The sequence below is a fragment of the Anser anser genome (genome assembly GCF_964211835.1).
Source record: "Anser anser genome assembly, chromosome: 2".
NCBI classification, from domain to species: Eukaryota; Metazoa; Chordata; class Aves; order Anseriformes; family Anatidae; genus Anser; species Anser anser.
This window is the reverse complement of record NC_139721.1, coordinates 7110032-7129514: the sequence shown is the minus strand read 5'-3', so window position 1 is coordinate 7129514 and position 19483 is coordinate 7110032. Positions and strand designations below refer to the sequence as shown.

Below are 19483 nucleotides of genomic sequence, written 5' to 3'. Positions count from 1 at the left end.
CACCAGCTAAAAGAGAATGCTTTGGAGAAACTTTCTGAAAAGATCCACCAACTTGAAGAAAGATTATCTTCCCCTTCACCTGAACGAACCAGTGTCCACCAGCTAAAAGAGAATGCTTTGGAGAAACTTTCTGAAAAGATCCACCAACTTGAAGAAAGATTATCTTCCCCTTCACCTGAACGAACTAGTGTCCACCAGCTAAAAGAGAATACCTTGGAGAAACTTTCTGAAGAGATCCACCAACTTAAAGAGAGTTTATTTTCCTCCCCACCTGTACAAACCAGTGTCTCAGCTATTAGGGGTAAACGTTCATCTATGCAAGGAAGACAATATGGTGGGCACACACACCGCGCCACCCTGTGGTTTTACCTACGTGACCATGGAGAGGACATGAGAAAATGGGATGGAAAATCTACTGCGACCCTAGAGGCACGGGTACGTGAATTGCAAAGGAAAACAATTGGGAAAAAGGAGTTCTCTGAAAGGTTTGCTGCTCCAACTTCCAGCAGGCAGTCCTTTAAACACAGAAATGAAGATTCTGACCAGGACTAGAGGGGCCCTGCCTCCAGCCAGGGGGAGGAAAGGGACAATCGAGTTTATTGGACTGTGTGGATTCGATGGCCTGGCACGTCAGACGCACAGAAGTATAAGGCTTTGGTAGACACCGGTGCACAATGTACTCTAATGCCATCAAGCTATAAAGGGCCAGAGCCCATCTGTATTTATGGTGTGACGGGGGGATCCCAGCAGTTAACTGTATTGGAGGCTGAAGTGAGTCTAACCGGTAATGAGTGGCAAAAGCACCGTATTGTGACTGGCCCAGATGCTCCGTGCATCCTTGGCATAGACTATCTTAGAAGAGGATATTTCAAGGACCCAAAAGGGTTCCGCTGGGCTTTTGGCATAGCTGCTTTGGAGACAGAGGACATTAAACAGTTGTCTACCTTGCCTGGTCTCTCAGAGGACCCTTCTGTTGTGGGGTTGCTGAGGGTTGAAGAACAGCAAGTGCCGATCGCTACCACAACTGTGCACCGGCGGCAATATCGCACCAACCGAGACTCCCTGAGTCCCATCCATAAGCTAATTCGTCAACTGGAGAGCCAAGGAGTGATCAGCAAGACTCATTCACCTTTTAATAGTCCCATATGGCCAGTGCGAAAGTCTAATGGTGAGTGGAGACTAACAGTGGACTATCGTGGCCTGAACGAAGTCACGCCACCACTGAGTGCTGCAGTGCCGGACATGCTAGAACTCCAGTATGAACTGGAATCAAAGGCAGCCAAGTGGTATGCCACAATTGATATCGCTAATGCATTTTTCTCCATCCCTCTAGCAGCACAGTGCAGGCCACAGTTTGCTTTCACTTGGAGGGGAGTCCAATATACTTGGAATCGGCTGCCCCAGGGGTGGAAACACAGCCCTACCATTTGCCATGGACTGATCCAGTCTGCGCTGGAGCAGGGGGAAGCTCCTGAACACCTGCAGTACATCGATGACATCATTGTGTGGGGTGACACTGCAGAAGAAGTTTTCGAGAAAGGGAAGAAAATAGTCCAAATCCTTCTGAAGGCCGGTTTTGCCATAAAACAGAATAAAGTTAAAGGACCTGCACGAGAGATCCAGTTTTTAGGAATAAAATGGCAAGATGGACGCCGTCAAATCCCAATGGATGTGATCAACAAAATAACAGCTATGTCTCCACCAACTAGCAAAAAAGAAACACAAACTTTCCTAGGTGTCGTGGGGTTTTGGAGAATGCATATTCCAAATTACAGTCTGATTGTAAACCCGCTCTACCAAGTAACCCGTAAGAAGAATGCTTTTGAATGGGGCCCTGAGCAACGACAAGCCTTTGAACAAATTAAGCAGGAAATAGTTCATGCAGTAGCCCTCGGGCCAGTCCGAACAGGACCAGATGTAAAGAATGTGCTCTACACCGCAGCCGGAGAGAATGGTCCCACCTGGAGCCTCTGGCAGAAAGAACCTGGGGAAACTCGAGGTCGACCCCTGGGGTTTTGGAGTCGGGGATACAGAGGATCTGAAGCCCGCTATACTCCAACTGAAAAGGAGATATTGGCAGCATATGAAGGAGTTCGATCTGCTTCGGAAGTGGTCGGTACTGAAGCGCAGCTCCTCCTGGCACCCCGACTGCCGGTACTAGGCTGGATGTTCAAAGGAAGGGTCCCCTCTACGCATCATGCAACTGATGCTACATGGAGCAAGTGGGTTGCACTGATTACTCAGCGGGCTCGAATAGGAAACCCCAGTCGCCCAGGAATCTTGGAGGTGATTATGGACTGGCCAGAAGGCAAATACTTTGGGATATCACCAGAGGAGGAGGTGGGTCGTGCTGAAGAAGCCCCCCTGTACAACAAGCTACCGGAAAATGAGAAGAAATATGCCTTGTTCACTGATGGGTCCTGTCGTATTGTGGGAAAGCATCGGAGATGGAAAGCTGCTGTATGGAGTCCTACACGACGAGTTGCAGAAGCTGCTGAGGGAGAAGGTGAATCGAGTCAGTTTGCAGAAGTAAAAGCCATTCAGCTGGCTTTAGATATTGCTGAACGAGAAAAGTGGCCAGTTCTCTATCTCTATACTGATTCATGGATGGTAGCAAATGCCCTGTGGGGGTGGTTACAGCAATGGAAGCAGAACAACTGGCAGCGCAGGGGCAAGCCCATCTGGGCTGCGGCATTGTGGCAAGATATTGCTGCCCGGGTAGAGAACCTGGTTGTAAAGGTACGCCATGTAGATGCTCATGTGCCCAAGAATCGGGCTACTGAAGAACACCAAAACAACCAGCAGGTGGATCAGGCTGCTAAGATTGAAGTGGCTCAGGTGGACCTGGACTGGCAACATAAAGGTGAATTATTTATAGCCCGATGGGCCCATGACACCTCAGGCCATCAAGGTAGAGATGCAACCTACAGATGGGCTCGTGATCGAGGGGTGGACCTGACCATGGACACTATAGCACAGGTTATTCATGACTGTGAAACATGTGCTGCAATCAAGCAAGCCAAACGGTCAAAACCTCTTTGGTATGGAGGACGATGGCTGAAATATAAATATGGAGAGGCCTGGCAGATTGATTACATCACACTCCCTCAAACCCGCAACGGCAAGCGCCACGTACTTACAATGGTGGAAGCAACCACCGGATGGCTGGAAACATATCCTGTGCCCCATGCCACCGCCCGGAACACTATCCTGGGCCTTGAAAAGCAAGTCTTATGGCGACATGGCACCCCAGACAGAATTGAGTCAGACAACGGGACTCATTTCCGAAACAACCTTATAGACACTTGGGCCAAAGAACATGGTATTGAGTGGGTGTATCACATCCCCTATCATGCACCAGCCTCTGGAAAAGTTGAACGATACAATGGACTGTTGAAGACTACACTGAAAGCAATGGGTGCTGGGACATTCAAAAATTGGGATACACATTTGGCAAAGGCCACCTGGTTAGTCAATACCAGGGGATCTGCCAACCGAGCTGGACCTGCCCAATCAAACCTGTTACGCACTGTAGAAGGGGATAAAGTTCCTGTAGTGCACGTAAGAAACATGCTGGGTAAAACAGTCTGGGCTACTCCTGCCTCAGGAAAAGGCAAACCCATTCGTGGAATTGCTTTTGCTCAGGGACCTGGATGCACTTGGTGGGTAATGCAAAAGAATGGGGAGGTCCGGTGTGTACCTCAAGGGGATTTGATACTGGGTGAGAATAGCCCATGAGTTGAATTGTAGTATGTTAATTACTATATAATAATGTATGTCATCACTACCATGATTGCTATATATCATAGATGAAAATGGTGATTAATTAGAATGTATTGGACAGAGTGTAACCTGAGCATGACATAAATGGTATGGAATAAGGGGTGGATATCTGTCCTGGTTCCAGTTAGGACAGAGTTAATGTTCCCTCATAGTAGCTGGTAGGGTGCTATGTTTTGGATTAGGATGAGAAGAGCGCTGATAACATGCTGATGTTTTAATTGTTGCAGAGCAGTGTTTACACCAGGCCAAGGACTTTTCGGCTTCTCGCTCTGTCCTGCCAGCGAGCAGGCTGGGGGTGCAGCAGGAGCTGGGAGGGGACAGACCCAGGACAGCTGACCCAAACTGGCCAAAGGGGTATTCCATACCATCTGACGTCATGCTAAACAATATATAGGGGTGGCTGGCCGGGGTGGGGGGGCCGGCTGCTCGGGAATAGGCTGGGCATCGGTCAGCGGGTGGTGAGCAATTGCATTGTGCATCACTTGTTTTCTTACACATTATTATTGTTAATACTATTACCATTATCACTATTATTATTATTATTGTTATTATTATTTTCCTGTCTTAATAAACTGTCTTTATCTCAACTCACAGGCTTCACTTTCCCGTTTCTCTCCCCCCATCCCAGAGAGGGAGGGGGGAGGGTGAGCGAACGGCTGTGTGGTGTTTAGCTGCCAGCCGGGTTAAACCACAACAATGACAGGTATAACAAAGATAAGGGTGAAATGGATTTTGGCACCACCCAGGTTCAGAGCAATAAAAGAGGCATGTGGAAAGCCCGGATGCATGCAGGTTTGTAGCACATGTAGATTGTTCGGCAGTAGAGAAGACAGTCACAAAGTGTACAAAGCACACCATATCTACAAGAACGCTACACAGGGAAAAAAAAAAAAAAAAAAGGAAAGGAAAGTGCACACAATTTGGCAAAAGTACAGAGCAGAGAAATTCAGCAATAATGCAACATTCTTTTATAGCTACAGTCCAGGATCAAGAAAGAAGTAGCCAGAAACTATTTATAAGCCATTTTATACATACAGAACTATACTTAAAATTCTTATTAGATATAAGAAAGAAAGAGCATACAAAAAGAAGTCCTTTCACCATGACAATACCGATATTTTTTGCATCATCAGAACTATATGAAATATTGGGAAGTGCATAAAGGAAAATGTCAAAATCTAGATTTTTAATAAAAATGTGTACAAAACCAATACTGGGACAGAAGGATGTAAAATCATTGCATCTTAATTAAAGCAAAATTAGAAGAGACTGTTTAATCTTATGAAATATTTCAGTGTCTGAAGGTAGATCATATGATCAAGGCATATGTGCATGCAGTTCCAGGACTACATGCACTGTTACAACTGCCATTAGCAATAATGTATAAGTAAAAGAAAAAAGCCCTGTGGATCATGGGTTACATGAATATAATGAACAAGGTGGTGAACTCACTGCAGTGTATTGCCTCAATTACTGTACAAGAAAATGGAGAGGCTGTTGTGATGCTTTTAAAAGCCGGAAAAGAGTAAGGAGGAATGCTAAAATTTGCCTGCTACAAATGATGTAATCGTTGATCTCTCCAGTTCTTACACGCTTCATGTACTAGGTGTTCAACCTGGATAGCAGGAGGTCAGCCCAAGCAGAGATTAGTGACACAGTTTTCCGCTCTCTGGAAGACAGCAGTTCAAGAAATGATTTTTATCATAACAGTTGCCCATGAGATTTTTAAGGAAAGTTAAATGATATACTAACAGGATTGTTCAGAATTAGCCATTATGAATGTTATACCGAAACAACAGCAACAAAATTATGGCAAAATCTTAATGTCACAGGCAAAAAATATGAGGAGTTGCAATCTAGAACTGAATCACAGTTGACAGAAAACAGGTGTGGGTAAGTTAACCATTTTGATTACGTCTAAGAACAGACGAGTATATACCATTCCACTTAGTGTTATAAGCAATTAGAAATATTTTTCTTTCTTATAAGAGCGGAAGAACGTAATGAAGATGATAACTTAAGCAGAAGTCTAGGCCAACTCGGGCGGGAAAGAAGTAAATGATATTGGGATCACAGTCCAGATGATTTCACAGATGATGTTTACCACGCATTTACAATGAAAAAAATTGTTATTTACTTGTTTTGCTGTAGTATCAATGGTTCAACACCCCTGCTCAAGCAGTCTACACCTAAAGCTGGTTGCCCTGGACCATGTCCAGATGTTTTTTTAAGATCTCCAAGGAGAGAGACTCCACAATTTCTCTGGGTAACCTGTGCCAGTGCTCAATCACCTGCACAGTAAAGCCCTAATGTTCAGATGGGACCTCCTATGTTCCTGTTTGTGCCCATCGCCTCGTCCTGTCACTGGGAACCACTGAAAAGAGCCTGGCTCTGCTCTCTTTGCATCCTCCCTTCAGGTATTTATAGACATTGAAGAGACCCCCCCTGAGCTGTCTCTTCTCCAGGCTGAACAGTCCCAGCTCTCTCAGCCTTTCCTCACAGGAGAGGTGCTTCAATCTCTTCATCATATGGTTGGGCCTATATCGGACTGTCTCCAGTATGTTTACTTCTCTCTGGTACTGAAGAACCCACAACTGGACACAGCTCTCCAGGTGTGGCCTCACCAGCTCTGCATAGAGGGGAAGGATCACCTCCTTCGACCTCCTGGCAACGCTTTTCCCAATGCAGCCCAGGAGGCTGTTGGCTTTTGATGCTACAAGGGCACACTGCTGGCTCATGTTCAACTTGGTGTCCACCAGTTGAACACCTTTTCTGCAGAGCTGCAAAGTCCTTTTCTGCAGAGCTGCTTTCCAGCTGGGTGGCCACCAGCACGTACTGGTGCCTGGGGTTGTTCCTCTCCAGGTGCAGGACTTTGCACTTCACAGAATCACTGAATGGTTTGTGTTGGAACATACCTTGAAGACCACCTCCCAGGAGAAGCAGATCTTATAGCAGGTTAGGTTGCCCTGATCTAGCCCTTGTTGAACTCCATGAGGTTCCTGTCAGCCCGTTTCTGACATTTAATACCATAAAACAAGGTACAAAACAGAGACTTGGATGAGCAGGCACATGCACATACTTCAGTGGCTATGAATAATGTGGTAAAGAGCTTATCTACCAGATTTTTTTTTTTCCTCACACGAGCTACTTTTTTCCTGTAAATCTTGCTTCTCTTAGAAAGAAGTGTAGAGAAAGAGTGAATAAGATATGAAATCCATGTAACAGATCTTTTAAAAGACACAGCCTTAGGAGTAAATTTCCTTGCAGATGAAAGCGGCCTTCACTTTTAACTATGGAGCGAACAGGGTAAAAGAGAGAGCCACAATTCAGAAGAAAGCCTCCAGAGCTTCTGAAAACATTTCGTGATACATGCGTTGATTGATAGTTTGCTCTTGTCTATTTCTTCGTACTTTAGTCCAAATGCAAACAATAATAATAAAAAAGAAATAAAAATAAAATAAAATAAAGAAATGGCCACAGCAATACTGGGGTAAGGAGTGCAATGATAATTTCAATGTGCCTAATAGAAATTGGCAAGTGATATATTAAAGCACTAAGGAAGCCAGCACCTACTTAGCAACATGCTAATCAGAACCATGGTGAGTCACATCAAGGACATATTCACTAGATGTGGTATTTGTGACAAACTATTTCCCAAAATAGATTTTGCTTCTATAGGTCTTCAGCTGTACGCATTTTAATGAGCTGAAGGCTTAAATAATTAATAATTCCTTAACAGTCTGCTATGGTTTGTGCTTTAAATCAGGACCTGGTAAATCAGAGGTAAGTACATTAAAGGCATGTAAAGTCTACTGCGGTCAGTGGCAGCTTAATATGATTGTTGAGTAAATGGAATAACACCAGTCATATAAAATAAAAATGAGTGGATGGTAATTTGGGTAAAATCATGAATATCTCGGTGCGCTTGCAATATTAGGTACAAAGACTTAATTGTGAAAATACTGCTTGTTATTCTGACCCAGTAAATAAAGAAAATGTGCCTGCAACAAGTTGTGCCAGAGCGAGGATGCAGCTCAGTTACAGCCTCTTCACACAATCCTCAGACGTCCCTTTGCCTGTGTCAAGAGGTACAAGAAGTAAGGAACTGAATTGTACGGCAGAGGGCAAAGGTACTAAAATGTCCTAGTGCTTCAATTATGTAGATATTAATTTTGGCATCTACCTTTTTTTCTTAATAATTGACAGACACACTGACAGGTCACAGAACTGGTGCTTTGAGAGACGCTACTCTGACGTTGGTTCCCAGCTGATAAACACCTACTGAACCAACTTCGTGAGACTGCCACGTGCATGCAGACAGCAGAATGGACACGTGTAAAAAATCCTGTTAATTTTACTGCTGGAGAGTAGGCGTAAGCACTTTAACTGTGAAGTTTAAAAGTTCGGACTCATGATTTTTACACATTTGTGAAAAGTAAAGCTAGTACTTACTGGGCAGTTCCTCGACCAAGCTGTTTTTCAAGCTTTGTATAGATTTCAGTAGCAGGAAAGCAATCAATCCTTAAGATTTGGTGATTCCTGCTTTTTTTTTTCTGGACAGTAAGAACTATGCTTTGGAGTTTTTTTCCAGGTAAACAGGTAACCTAAGCTGCTTTCCATACCATGTACTTCCATCTGTTCTGTCCTCCTCATTTCATTATATCCCAGTGAATTTCACTGGAGAAAACAATATATTGTTATGTGCAGGTGTGAGTTTCAATGACAGGATAAACTGTGGATAATTTTACACTTCCTACGTTATTACAGACCTGGTGAGAAACCAGTGTTTAGACATACAGTAAGCCTTTCTATATTGAAAACCAGAGGGAATTGGTATACTTTGGGAAGAAATACTGTTGTCTTTTTATAAAACATCAAATGTTTATTTAATCAGGTACCGGGGGGAATATGACTTTTTCCAAGAAAGGTACATTGTGTTTTATACCATTTGTATAATACAGCTACCTTTCTGTCTGAGGTTCTGTATGCTGTAGAGGGACTTTAAATATATTTTTGGCTTTACAGGCAAAGGTAGGGATTATTTTGCTCCAGGTCATTCAATAAAGATTACACTCCTACATATTGTTCTGTGTCAAAGTTGTGTGTGTCTGCCTGTTTCACAACAGATGGCTGCATTTCAGTATTTTTTTTTATAGAAGATGTATGTAGAAGGTTGAAACAAAACATTCATTGTAATCCAACTTTTTGCAGTTCCTTGTATGTTTTAGTAGTATCTGTCAAGTTTGATGTCATGCAGGAGAATTTTAAAAATATATTTCTGTAAATTTGTTTCTGGTTCTTGTTACTGCTGGGTCAGATTTATTTGGAGGGGTAGTACAGAGAATGTAAATCAAGTATATTTTATACTGTAAAGCATCAAACATTTTTTATGAGATATTCCAATCTGTGAAATATAACAAGATGCAACATACCTTAATAGATGGCCCTTCTATTCTGAGGGTGAAAGAGCACATGTAATTCTCAGAAGGGAACCTTAACCCCTTCTTCTAAGCATTGAGTGAGTGATTTCTCATGTTAGCCTTTTTCGGAGCTTTTTTTCTCCCTTTTGCAAGGACATGACTAAGATGCATTACAAACCTATTTTGCATGAAATACAAATGTGAGATTATTCGATTATTGTCACAGAAAAAAAGATTGTTTCAGTGGTCTTTTAACTGTAGCTGATCATGTCAAAGTGATTACGAAATTTAGTATTAGGATTTTGGCATCAGTGATTTTGTGTTTTCGTTTTGCCCTTGTGCTGTGTTACTGGGGAGAATGGTTGTTCTCATTTACTCAGGGCTTTTGTCACCAAAGACTCGTTGATAAAACACCTAAGGTCTAATGAGGAGGCCATGTAAAGTCTCAAAGTGAAAGATCAGAGTGAATAATGATCTAATATACCGAGTGCATTCACCGAAAAAACGGGAAAACAGGCTGAGTCTCTCGAACTTGCTTTCTTACCTGTGAAATGGGCTGCTATTGAATCACAAACTCGAAGTCGTGTAATTCAGTGGTATGATTTTCTAGCTAATATTTATGAAGTGCTTTGTACGAGAGACACAAATACAAAACGCTGGATAAACAGAACGACCGCTATTCGGGGGAGAAAAAAAGTTAAAAATCGTGGTTTCAGTTCTCATTTAATGAGCTAATCTCGACGTTCTTGGCCCGGCCTAGGGGTCCTGAGGGCAGCAGGTCCTGAGGCGGGGATTAGGGGCTCACATCCCCTCAGGGGGTCTCCGCCATGGGGATTTCAAGGGGAGAGACCGCCCCTTGATGCCCCTTAAAACCCCTCACGACCCCTCAGAGCCCCTCAAGACCTCTTGCAGCCTCTCAAAACTCCTCGCAGCCTCTCAAAACCCCTCAGAGCCCCTCACGACCCCTCGCAGCCCCTCACTACCCCTCAGAGCCCCTCACTACCCCTCAGATCCCCTCACGACCCCTCGCAGCCCCTCAGAGCCCCTCAACGTTCCTCAGAGCCCCTCAATACCCTTCACGGCCGCCCGCAGCCCCTCACAACCCTTCACAGCCCCCCACAACTCCCATCAGCCCCCCTAACTATTCCCAACCCGTCAGCTCCCCTCAGCTCACCGCTCCCCTACCCCGCCCACCCGCACGGGGCCGCCGCCACAGCCCCGCCCCGCCCCAGCCCAGCCCCCGCCGAACGAAGGGGCGGGACAGAACGGAAGGGGCGGGGCTCTCGGAAGCGCAACGACCAATCCTTACCCGCGGCGCCCCCCTAACTGACAGCCCAAACCATCCAATAGCAAGCGGCGCCCCCATGGGCGGGGCGGCACACGAGGGGGCCGAACCGGTACCGCCCGTTGGGAGGGGCGGGGGCGGAGCAACGGTCCGCGAGGGGCGAGGCTCAACGGCTTGTGGGCGTGGCCAAGGGGGGCGTGGCCTCCGCGGGGGTATTTAAACCTGGCGCGGCGGGGCTCGCCCGCTCAGTCGGCGCTGCGCGGCGGCAGGTGCGGGTCCGGACGCTGCGCACGCAGCCTCCGTTTTTTTTTTTAATTAATTAATTAACCCATTGATTTTTTTTTCCTGGGGGCCAGCGCGCTTTGAACCGCTTAACCCCCCCCGCGCGTCTCCGTAAAGGGATTTTTTCCGTGCCCGGAGCAGGACCGGGGGAGGGGGGCTCGGCGCCCCTTCCCTCCCCGCTCTCGGCCGGGGGCTCGCGGCGCTGCCCTCTGGATGCGTCCCCGCAGCCCCTGGCGGGAGGCGGCCGGGGTTGGGAAGCGCTGCCTCCGAGGATTTACCGCCGCCCGGGACGCAGCCCCGCACCGCCTCCTCCTCTTCCTCCTTCCCCGCTGGGGCTCCGGCTCTCCGTGCCTCCGGCATGGACGAGAAGTACCTGCCCGAGCTGATGGCCGAGAAGGACTCCCTGGACCCGTCCTTCACCCACGCCCTGCGCCTGGTCAACCAAGGTGAGGGGCGGCTTGGGGGCGGCCCCTGCCGCGCTGCTCGAACTTTCCGCCGGGGTCCCCCCCCTTATCTGTTTCGCCTCCCCCGCTGCCAGCTCCCGAAGGGGGTTTGGGGACCCCCCTCCAGCCCTCCGAGGGGTCCCTGGGGGTCTGTGGGGCCGGGGGGTAACGGTGGTGATCCCCCGAGAGATGGGGGTGCTCGGCCAGACCCGCTCCGTCTCCACGAGCAGCTGTAAATCCGGCACCGATATCCCCAAGTCTCAGCTTTCCTCCAGAGGTGGATTTCAGGCAAGCAGAGACGGTCACTGGTTGAATTATCCCAAGCCGACTTGCATAGGATGGCTACGGGTTTAGGATCTCTTGGGCTGGAAGTTGGCTGTGCTGTTAAATGCCCCTAATGCTTTCCTGGTTTAGCATGCTGGGGTGTTTCTGCATAATAAATAGCTTATGGTTTATAGATGCGTGATCCTTTTTCAAAAGGACACTAGAATCTGTATCTTTGCCCAGGAACTTGTGGCTCTAGGTCTTGGTTGTACCTTAATACTTCAGTTATTTCATTGATTTTTTTTGGAAACACGCTCTTTTTCAATTATATACCTCCGGATAATCAAACAGAAAATGTTTTCAGTTATGTAGCTCCAGATAATCAGATGTGATCCTGTGTCCTTTGTATCTGACATGTCACATAAGCTGCAAAGTGCTGGTTCTTTGTTTCAGTAAAGTCCCATGTGACTTGTGCTCTAATGCCTCAAGTAAATTTGGAAATGGGTAATTAGCAGGTGACTTTCAAGCGCAGCTCTGTAGATAGAGTGCTTGGGATGGTCAGGTAAAATGTTACATTAGATCAGCGCGTAACCTCAGGAAAACCAAATGATTTTTGCTTCAATTGAAGCGATTGCAGAGCTGTACTCCTGTACTTCACATCACAGGAACAGGTCTCAATCAATGCTTCTTTTAATGCACTGACATACTTTTTGATGTGTAATGGACTGCAAATGCCAGTCCCTAAATCTGATGGGGAATCAGCTGTTGTCTAAAATATTCTGGAGTTACAGGTAGCTGTCACAGTTTCAGCTGTGGAATGCATATGCCATGTGATTTGTAGCTGTGCGCCTTTGGGCTGTTGGTATTTTGCATATTTTTCCTGGTTCTGAATTTGGAATTGTGCCACTGATAGTGGGGGAAAGGGAATTGGATTAACAAACAGATGTTTGTTTGCTGTAAGTGCTAAAATTTAGCTTGATGACTAGAAACTTAAGGCTGCAAATTAGTGAAGTTACTTTCAGTTAATAATAGTGGATTTTTTACATGTGCAGATTGTGTAAATTGTGTAATTATTGTTAGGAAGTTACAGAAGTATGTATATTTCAAACATTATTTATGGAACTATACATGATCTTACAACTGTTACCAGAATCCTGACTTTCTGGGACACTGATAGGTTTTTGCAGTTCCCATTGAAATTAAATTAGAGGATAAACTTCTGCCTGCTTTTTACTGTGTAATACCTGGTATCTGCATGCATATTTCCAGTTGCAAAAATTGGTGTGTTCCATGGAAAAAATGTAGATGACATGGATCCGACCTGTATTTTAATCTTGGGATTTTTTGTTTACTTTGACAGTACTGTGTTAAATCTGAAGCATTTTGCCTGTTAGGTAAAATTATTAAACAGGACAGTATCAATCAGTCAGCTGTAGTTTAAGATGCATATTTCTGTAATTTCTATGTGAAATCCTCCTAGGCAGATATACAGTCAAAGAATCAAAGGCAAATTGTCTGTGTAATGTAAGTAGGAGATACATGACTAAGAAAAGATATTTTACAGCCCCCATTGTCTTGACAAAACTTTATCAGTGTCTGGTTCATTTGTCTCAATTGTTATTTGCAGGTAAATTAATGCAATTAGTGGAAAAAGATATGTAATTTCAGTTTGCATTTTGTATGTCAGGTTCACTGAGTTCTTTCTATGACAGTTTAATAAGGCAAATGAAATGGCTTGTCTATTTTCTAAAACCTAGCTTGCGTAGCTCTTCAGTTTAGAGTGAAGCATGCTTCAGTGTCTTTACCCAGTTGTAGGAGATCTTCCCAAAGGCTTTAAGTGCTTAAAATAACTGGCTTAATTATATAATGGTGTTTCTGATGTCTTACAATATTACATTTACTATTTGCATTTACTTTAACTGAAATACTGTAGATAAGCCAACTTTCTCCAGAAACTTCAGACTGATTCGTAAAAATTCTGTGGTTGAGCCAGCAAATCCTTTTGAGGTGCTGAAGTGTGCGCTGCTTAGACAAAAGAGCAACATCACTAAAATTTCTGCTCTACCCATGTTGAAACTTGGCTTCTAGGGAGAAGTGGTCCTGTGTATAGACTTTCAAAAATTTGTTAATTATAGCTTTCACACAAGTGGACATATTTGCATATTATACTTATAATTACAATTTGGATACATACAAATTGCATAATTGTAAATGATACAGGAAAAATAGCGCTTGACATGCTTTCCGGTTTCAAGGTAGTTCGCTGAAACAGAGCGATGACTAGGATGCTGCAAGAGTTTTTTTATGGGCAGTATTGTTAATCTATTCTGGAATTGAGGTAACAATTTCCAGAGGTAACTGTTTCCTCTCCCTAATAAGACCTTTCAGCATTTTCAAAGCTTTAAAATCAAAGATCAGTATTCTTCATTGCCCTGGCATAGTACTGGTTTTTCTTGTTCAAAACTGTTCAAGCATTTGGAGACTTGCCTCTTTGGGATGCAGTCCATTGCTGAAATTGTTTTAAAGAATCAATGACATATTTAATGCTTAAATTTTAGGGCAGTAGTAATCTTATGAAGGAGGCTAGACTGTATCCTTTTCTGCTTTGAATGGGGTTTACTGGTATACTTGAACAGTAAGTCTCTTTAAAAAGGACTTATTTTTATCTGCAAGTGATTAAGCATGTTACAGGTTGGAAGTGGACCTCTTTTGCATGTGCAATAAGGTGTCCATGCTAATAGGATTAATCTGTGTCTGGTACCAGACAATGGGAGCTGGAATGTTATGTCCAGTTACTGCCTTAAAGGTTCTGTAGATGAAGAATCTTGACAAAGATAAAGTTCTGTGAATGAGCAAAAATATAGTAATTTGTATTTTTCCAATTCACAACTGTCAGGTACTGTTTTACATAAAAAAAGAAAATACTTTCTGTATGTAGAGGAGATACTTCTGAGATCAAACCAATTCTTTATCATTGCAAGGCACCGAGCAGCTTTTCAATGTTTTTGATAGCTATTCACATTTTGGATTGCATGTGAGTGTTGGTAAATGCTCAAGTGTAATGTTGATTGTAATAACTTAGTTCACAAGTGATGCTATAAAATGCAGAAAGATCAGTAAGAAGAGTGACTTTATTTTCATCCTCTTACAGACCTGTGTGTAGTATTGATTTGACAAGTATTTTGTGAATGTTGAGTACAGGATGTGAGATTGTATGATAACAGAAGTTCACTGCAAAAAACATGTCAATACCAGGCTTGTTTTGTGATGGGAAGACAAGCTGATGTCTGGCACTTGCTTTGTATGATGGTAAATGTGTAGGTGGAAGGAACTCTATAATTAAGATTAGGGCAGCTGAAATCCCTTAGATTAGGGGGTAGAGTCCCAGTATGTACCCTGAAAGATGGTTTTTACTTCTATATAGACTGGCCTTGTGTAATTCTTCCTTATGATCTCACTTCAGTTATTCTGAGACTTAAGGTAGTGTTTCAGTCACCAAGGCTACCCTTAAACTACTGTCGAGCAAGACATAGAGGAATAAGCCCTCTGATCAGTAGATGGCTGTATGTGCTAGCTGTATGTTGGGTTGCTTTGCTGAGCCATGTGACCAGTTGTGATCAGTATGGGTTTGATGGATTTTGTGCTCAAAACTTCACGAGTAGGAGTTTGGTAAGCAAATAGATGTCTCCTAAAAACAGTACCTCCCTAAATATCAAGGAAGGACTGTAAAAAGTATTGTTGTGGAGAATATAAACCTGTTTTTTTAGCAGACAAGATAGCATCATAAAAATAAAGCAGGGATGTAATAAAGGTTCCATAGATATTTTGAATCAATCCCTCTAGGGATATGAATGTTGCCTGGTGCTTACTAAGGATTTTCTTTAAGTTTTCACAAATAGAATTCTAATTTTCACAGATCTAAAAGGCGCATTTGATAGCATGTATTGAAATAACATACATAGCTTGATATAAATCTGTTAGTGAATAATCCTCTTGCTTTGAGGGCAAATGTGGTGTGGGACAGACAGGCATGGTGCTTCCAGTTCCCAGTCCCTCACGGAGTTACACATCCCCTACTGCTGTACAACCTCACATTTGCATTCACTTCTCACTGCATTCTCACACATGAGCAAAGAAGTAACTCATTTGAAGTGTCCTGCTCTTGGAGGTTGGCAAAATGCTTTTTGAAGGTTGTAAGCATTTTGTAAAGCAAATGAAAAGCTGGTGGGATTTTAAATGTTTCAAGTAATCTTAAGAGTTAATTCTGTAATATGCCCTTCAGACTGAAGGATTTTTTCAAAGTCCCTTTAAATTGTCATTCCTGGAGGTTAACTAGAAAGCAAAAACTGCTGTTATCTTCTAGTAATCAGACTTCAAAACCCCTGCAAGCTTTCACAGACTACTGTTATTTTGCAGGCATAATGCACTGAGAAATTTGTGACAGTAATATGAATGGATGTAGCTTGATGGCAGCCCCATAAAACCAGACAGGGCTGACCTATGTTTTTCTTAACATAGCCTGAAAAGAAATAAGAATTTGAAGCAATCATTGGGGTAGCTGTCCCTCATGTCCTGGCCAGACCACACCTTCTCTGCTCTGTAACACCTCACAAGTTGACATTCGTTGTAGCTGGCTCATTGCTTTACTCCAGTGAAATGGCACAGGGAAAGTAAGTTATAGAGCTTGTTAACAACTAGATTCCAGTCTTAGTCTCTCGAAAGGCTGGGGAAGTGGTTTATCAGGCATTCAAGTCATGTTAACAGGGAAGCTGCGAAATGCAGCTTAAGATAATCATGCATACTTCACCCTGGGCTCATCTGCTCTGAAGCATGACTCTAGCCTGCAGCTGCTCACCGATGATCACACTGAGCCCAAAGCTGACTTCTAATTCACTTGCACACTTACTTTGGCAGTCAATGAGAGAGATCAAATTTAAAGGTTTCAAATTTAAGCTGACATGGTTTGTCACTTTCAATCCTTTTCGACACCAGCCATGCAAATTAAAACTCTAACCTTCTGAACACTTATTTACTGGAGAAATTGCAAAGTCACAGCACTGAATGGCTTCTCCTCTGGCCCATGGCTTGCTTGACTCTACTTGTGTGTACTTAAAATTTATGCATGTGATGTTTGTGCCTCCTGAATTCCCTCCACCTGACTTGGACTTGAGGTGTAATTGAGATAAGGTAGTGCTTTAAGAGTTGGTTATCAGGGTTCAGAGTTGAGCAGCCTCTGTAAAGTGTTCAATGTGGTACTGCATGTCTTTCTAATTAAAGTTAAGCAGTTCCAGTAAAAAGCATGTTTAAATGGATTAACTGGTACCTGACATAACTAATAGTTTCTGGTAAATTAACTGTTAGCTGAGCTCTACAGGAGTCTTGCAAGCTTAATGTTTGTTATTAATAGTGATAGAGAACGATAAAGGGCAGGTACACTGGGTAAGTGGCATATCTTGATAAAGTAGGGACTGTTGATCTGCTTGAATGGTGTAGGCTTGGGGAAGTGTCTGGAAGGCTGCACAGCAGAAAAGGACCTGGAGGTGCTGGCCAACAAACAGCTGGCTGAACATGAGCCAGCAGTGTGCCCAGGTGGCCAAGAAGACCTAAGGCATCCTGAGTTGTCTGGGCATGTGCAGAGAAGAGAAATGAAGCTGGAGAGAGTAGAAAACAAGAGATTGGGATGTGGCACTAAAGGATGTCATTTAATGATGGGACTTGGCAGGTTAGGTTTATGGTTGGACTTGATGATTTCTGAAGATCTTTTCAAACCTAGATGATTCTATGATCTGAAAAGAGATGCACCTGAAAAGTAGGAAGAAAAGTAGTCTCCAAGTGCATTGCTAGCTAGGAAATTCATGTGGCCCTGTAACTATGTTAAGGTCATATGGACTAAAATTTCGGTCTCATGACATTCTAGACACAGAATTCTGTACATCTTAATCCTCAAGAATATCATGGAGAACTCTGCAAAATGCTTTGCAAGCTTGATAAAAGGTCTGTAGGCTGCTTGTTAGCCTGATTCATTTGTGAAAATGATCATTAACCTGTGGCTTGAGTGCATAACTACCTCCACAGAGGTGAAAAAAGGTTCTTAAGAGGCCCTCTGAAGTTATTGTGAAATATGTAGCAAAGAGTGCAAGTGGAAAATAAAGCACAGTACTAAAACTTTGGGTGATTAGCTGTTAAATCAAGTATAGGAAATATAAGATTTTCTCTTGACATACTTGATTCAAAGTGAGGTGCATTTCTGGACACTTGATCTTGACCAAATTGTTAGGCTCATAACAGATAATGGTCAGTGATTTAGGATATACAGTATTGTAGAATTACAGAATATCCTGAGTTGAAAAGGACCTACAAGGATTGAGTCTAACTCATGCCTCCACACAGAACCACCCCAAAATCAGACCCTATGTCTGAGAACATTGCCAGAACACTTCTTGAACTCTGGCAGGCTCTGTGACATGACCACTTCTCTGGGGAGCCTATTCCAGTGCCTGACCACCTCAGGGTGCAAAGCCCTCCTTTGGCACTCTGATAATTTTATGCTATGCATCATAGATGTAAGCTAGATATTTAGGACGAAGATGAAGCTGAGGAGTAACAACTAGAGGTTGGAAGGAAGATACTTGAAGCTGAGGAAGAGATTGCGCCAGCAGAGGTCTAGGTTGTGTAACAGGGAGAATTCCTTCCCAGAAGGGGTGGTTAGATGCTGGAACAGGCTGCATAGTGAAGTGGTTGAGTTGCCATCCCTAGAAGTATTTAAGGAATGTGTAGATGTGGTGCTTAGGGACATAGTTTAGTAGTGGACTTGGCAGTTAGGTGGATGGCTGAACCTGATGATCTTATGGGTCTTGTCCAAACTAAATTCTGAGTGTTGTGCCTTAAGCTGAACTGTCTCAACAGTTGAGCAGTGCCTGTTTTATTCTCCTTGCACTTTATTTTAAAATATACTCCTTTGCTAGAACTCGTCTTTTTCATATTTATCACTTACTGTTCCTATGACATGTGTTGTCTTTTTAATTTTTACCTTATTGTCAAGGTAAGATTCGTAAGAATCTGGAAAGTTAAATTTCTCTCCTTCCTATTCTCCATTTCCAGTTGCTGTCTTGCTGGCTGCCTTCCATTTCTTATTTGATGTGTTTATCAGACTTGGCTTCAGCTAGCAGCTCAGCAGAAACGAAGTTGCAAGGCAGCAGCAAACAAACGTCAGTTCAGTGCTTGTAGTTGGTAATCTTTAATTTTTGGCCTATCTAGGTGTTCTTTTGTAGGTCTTCAGGAAAGATTCATTGACAAAGTAATTGGAAACCTAAATCAGGAATAATTTAAGTAAACCCATTGCTCTTGTGCTTAACAATTTCCCTTTTAGATTAGAAGTTCGGCTGTGCTGATCTTAGTGTAATATACTGACAATGAAAAATCTGAAGTTGCAAATCCTTTGAGGATTTACTATTTTTCTTCAACTTTATTAATCCACTTGGAGTGTACAAAAGGAATAACCAGTAAGGGAAGGTGCCTTTTCAGGGATAAAACAGAATCTAGTGAAAATTGCTGCTCTTGCTCTGATGCTGAAGATTTGGCTGCATTCACTGGATGCTTGGAAAGTAAATGCACTTGTAGTCTCAACTATCTGATCATCCAGAAGCAGTAACAGTATTCCTGAAAGCAAACTTCTTTGAAAGCAAAAAGTTTTTAGATGTCTTCAGCTGTGTTTTCTGCTGCTTTGGGACAGTAGTGATGTTTCTGCAATGTACGGAAACCAAAGAACTATTCTTAACACAGGAATTCTTCCTTTACAGTATATTCTTGTGTTAACTGATAATGGACAAAACTTTTCTATACTGGTTCCTTTTGATCTGTATCCTCCTAGGAGGTGGCCAGCCAGAGTGTGCAGTAAAGTAATGATCTCTGGTCAGCAGCTCAGTTTCTGTTCTCTGAGCTCCTTAACCACCAGGTACTGAGGATCTGTGATTTTTATTTCTTAGCAGAAGGAAGAAAAGCAATGA

The 19483-nt window shown here is 43.3% G+C and overlaps 2 protein-coding genes across 8 annotated transcripts in view; both read left to right on the top strand.

Annotated features, from left to right (window-relative positions):
• Window positions 1–684: 684 nt before the first annotated feature.
• Window positions 685–19483, top strand: part of LOC310895776 (uncharacterized protein) — a gene marked incomplete at its 5' end in the record, with an annotated part of 669112 nt that continues 650313 nt past the window's right edge. For all 4 annotated transcript variants that reach the window (XM_083827418.1, XM_083827416.1, XM_083827417.1 and 1 more), the window contains one exon: window positions 685–4241. In XM_083827418.1, coding sequence (XP_083683544.1) covers window positions 685–3738 — 3054 coding nt within the window. In that variant the 3' untranslated portion in view covers window positions 3739–4241. The remainder of the gene's footprint in view (window positions 4242–19483) is intronic.
• KHDRBS3 (KH RNA binding domain containing, signal transduction associated 3) overlaps window positions 10725–19483 on the top strand; it is a 94206-nt gene continuing 85447 nt past the window's right edge. For 2 of the 4 annotated variants that reach the window (XR_014579700.1, XM_083824093.1), the window contains exon 1: window positions 10725–11216. Coding sequence is in view for 3 of the 4 variants with exons in the window: in XM_083824093.1 (XP_083680219.1) it covers window positions 11129–11216 (88 nt within the window). In the remaining variant the exon portion in view is untranslated. The remainder of the gene's footprint in view (window positions 11217–19483) is intronic. The other 2 variants (XM_083824092.1, XM_083824094.1) reach the window with 2 other exon arrangements.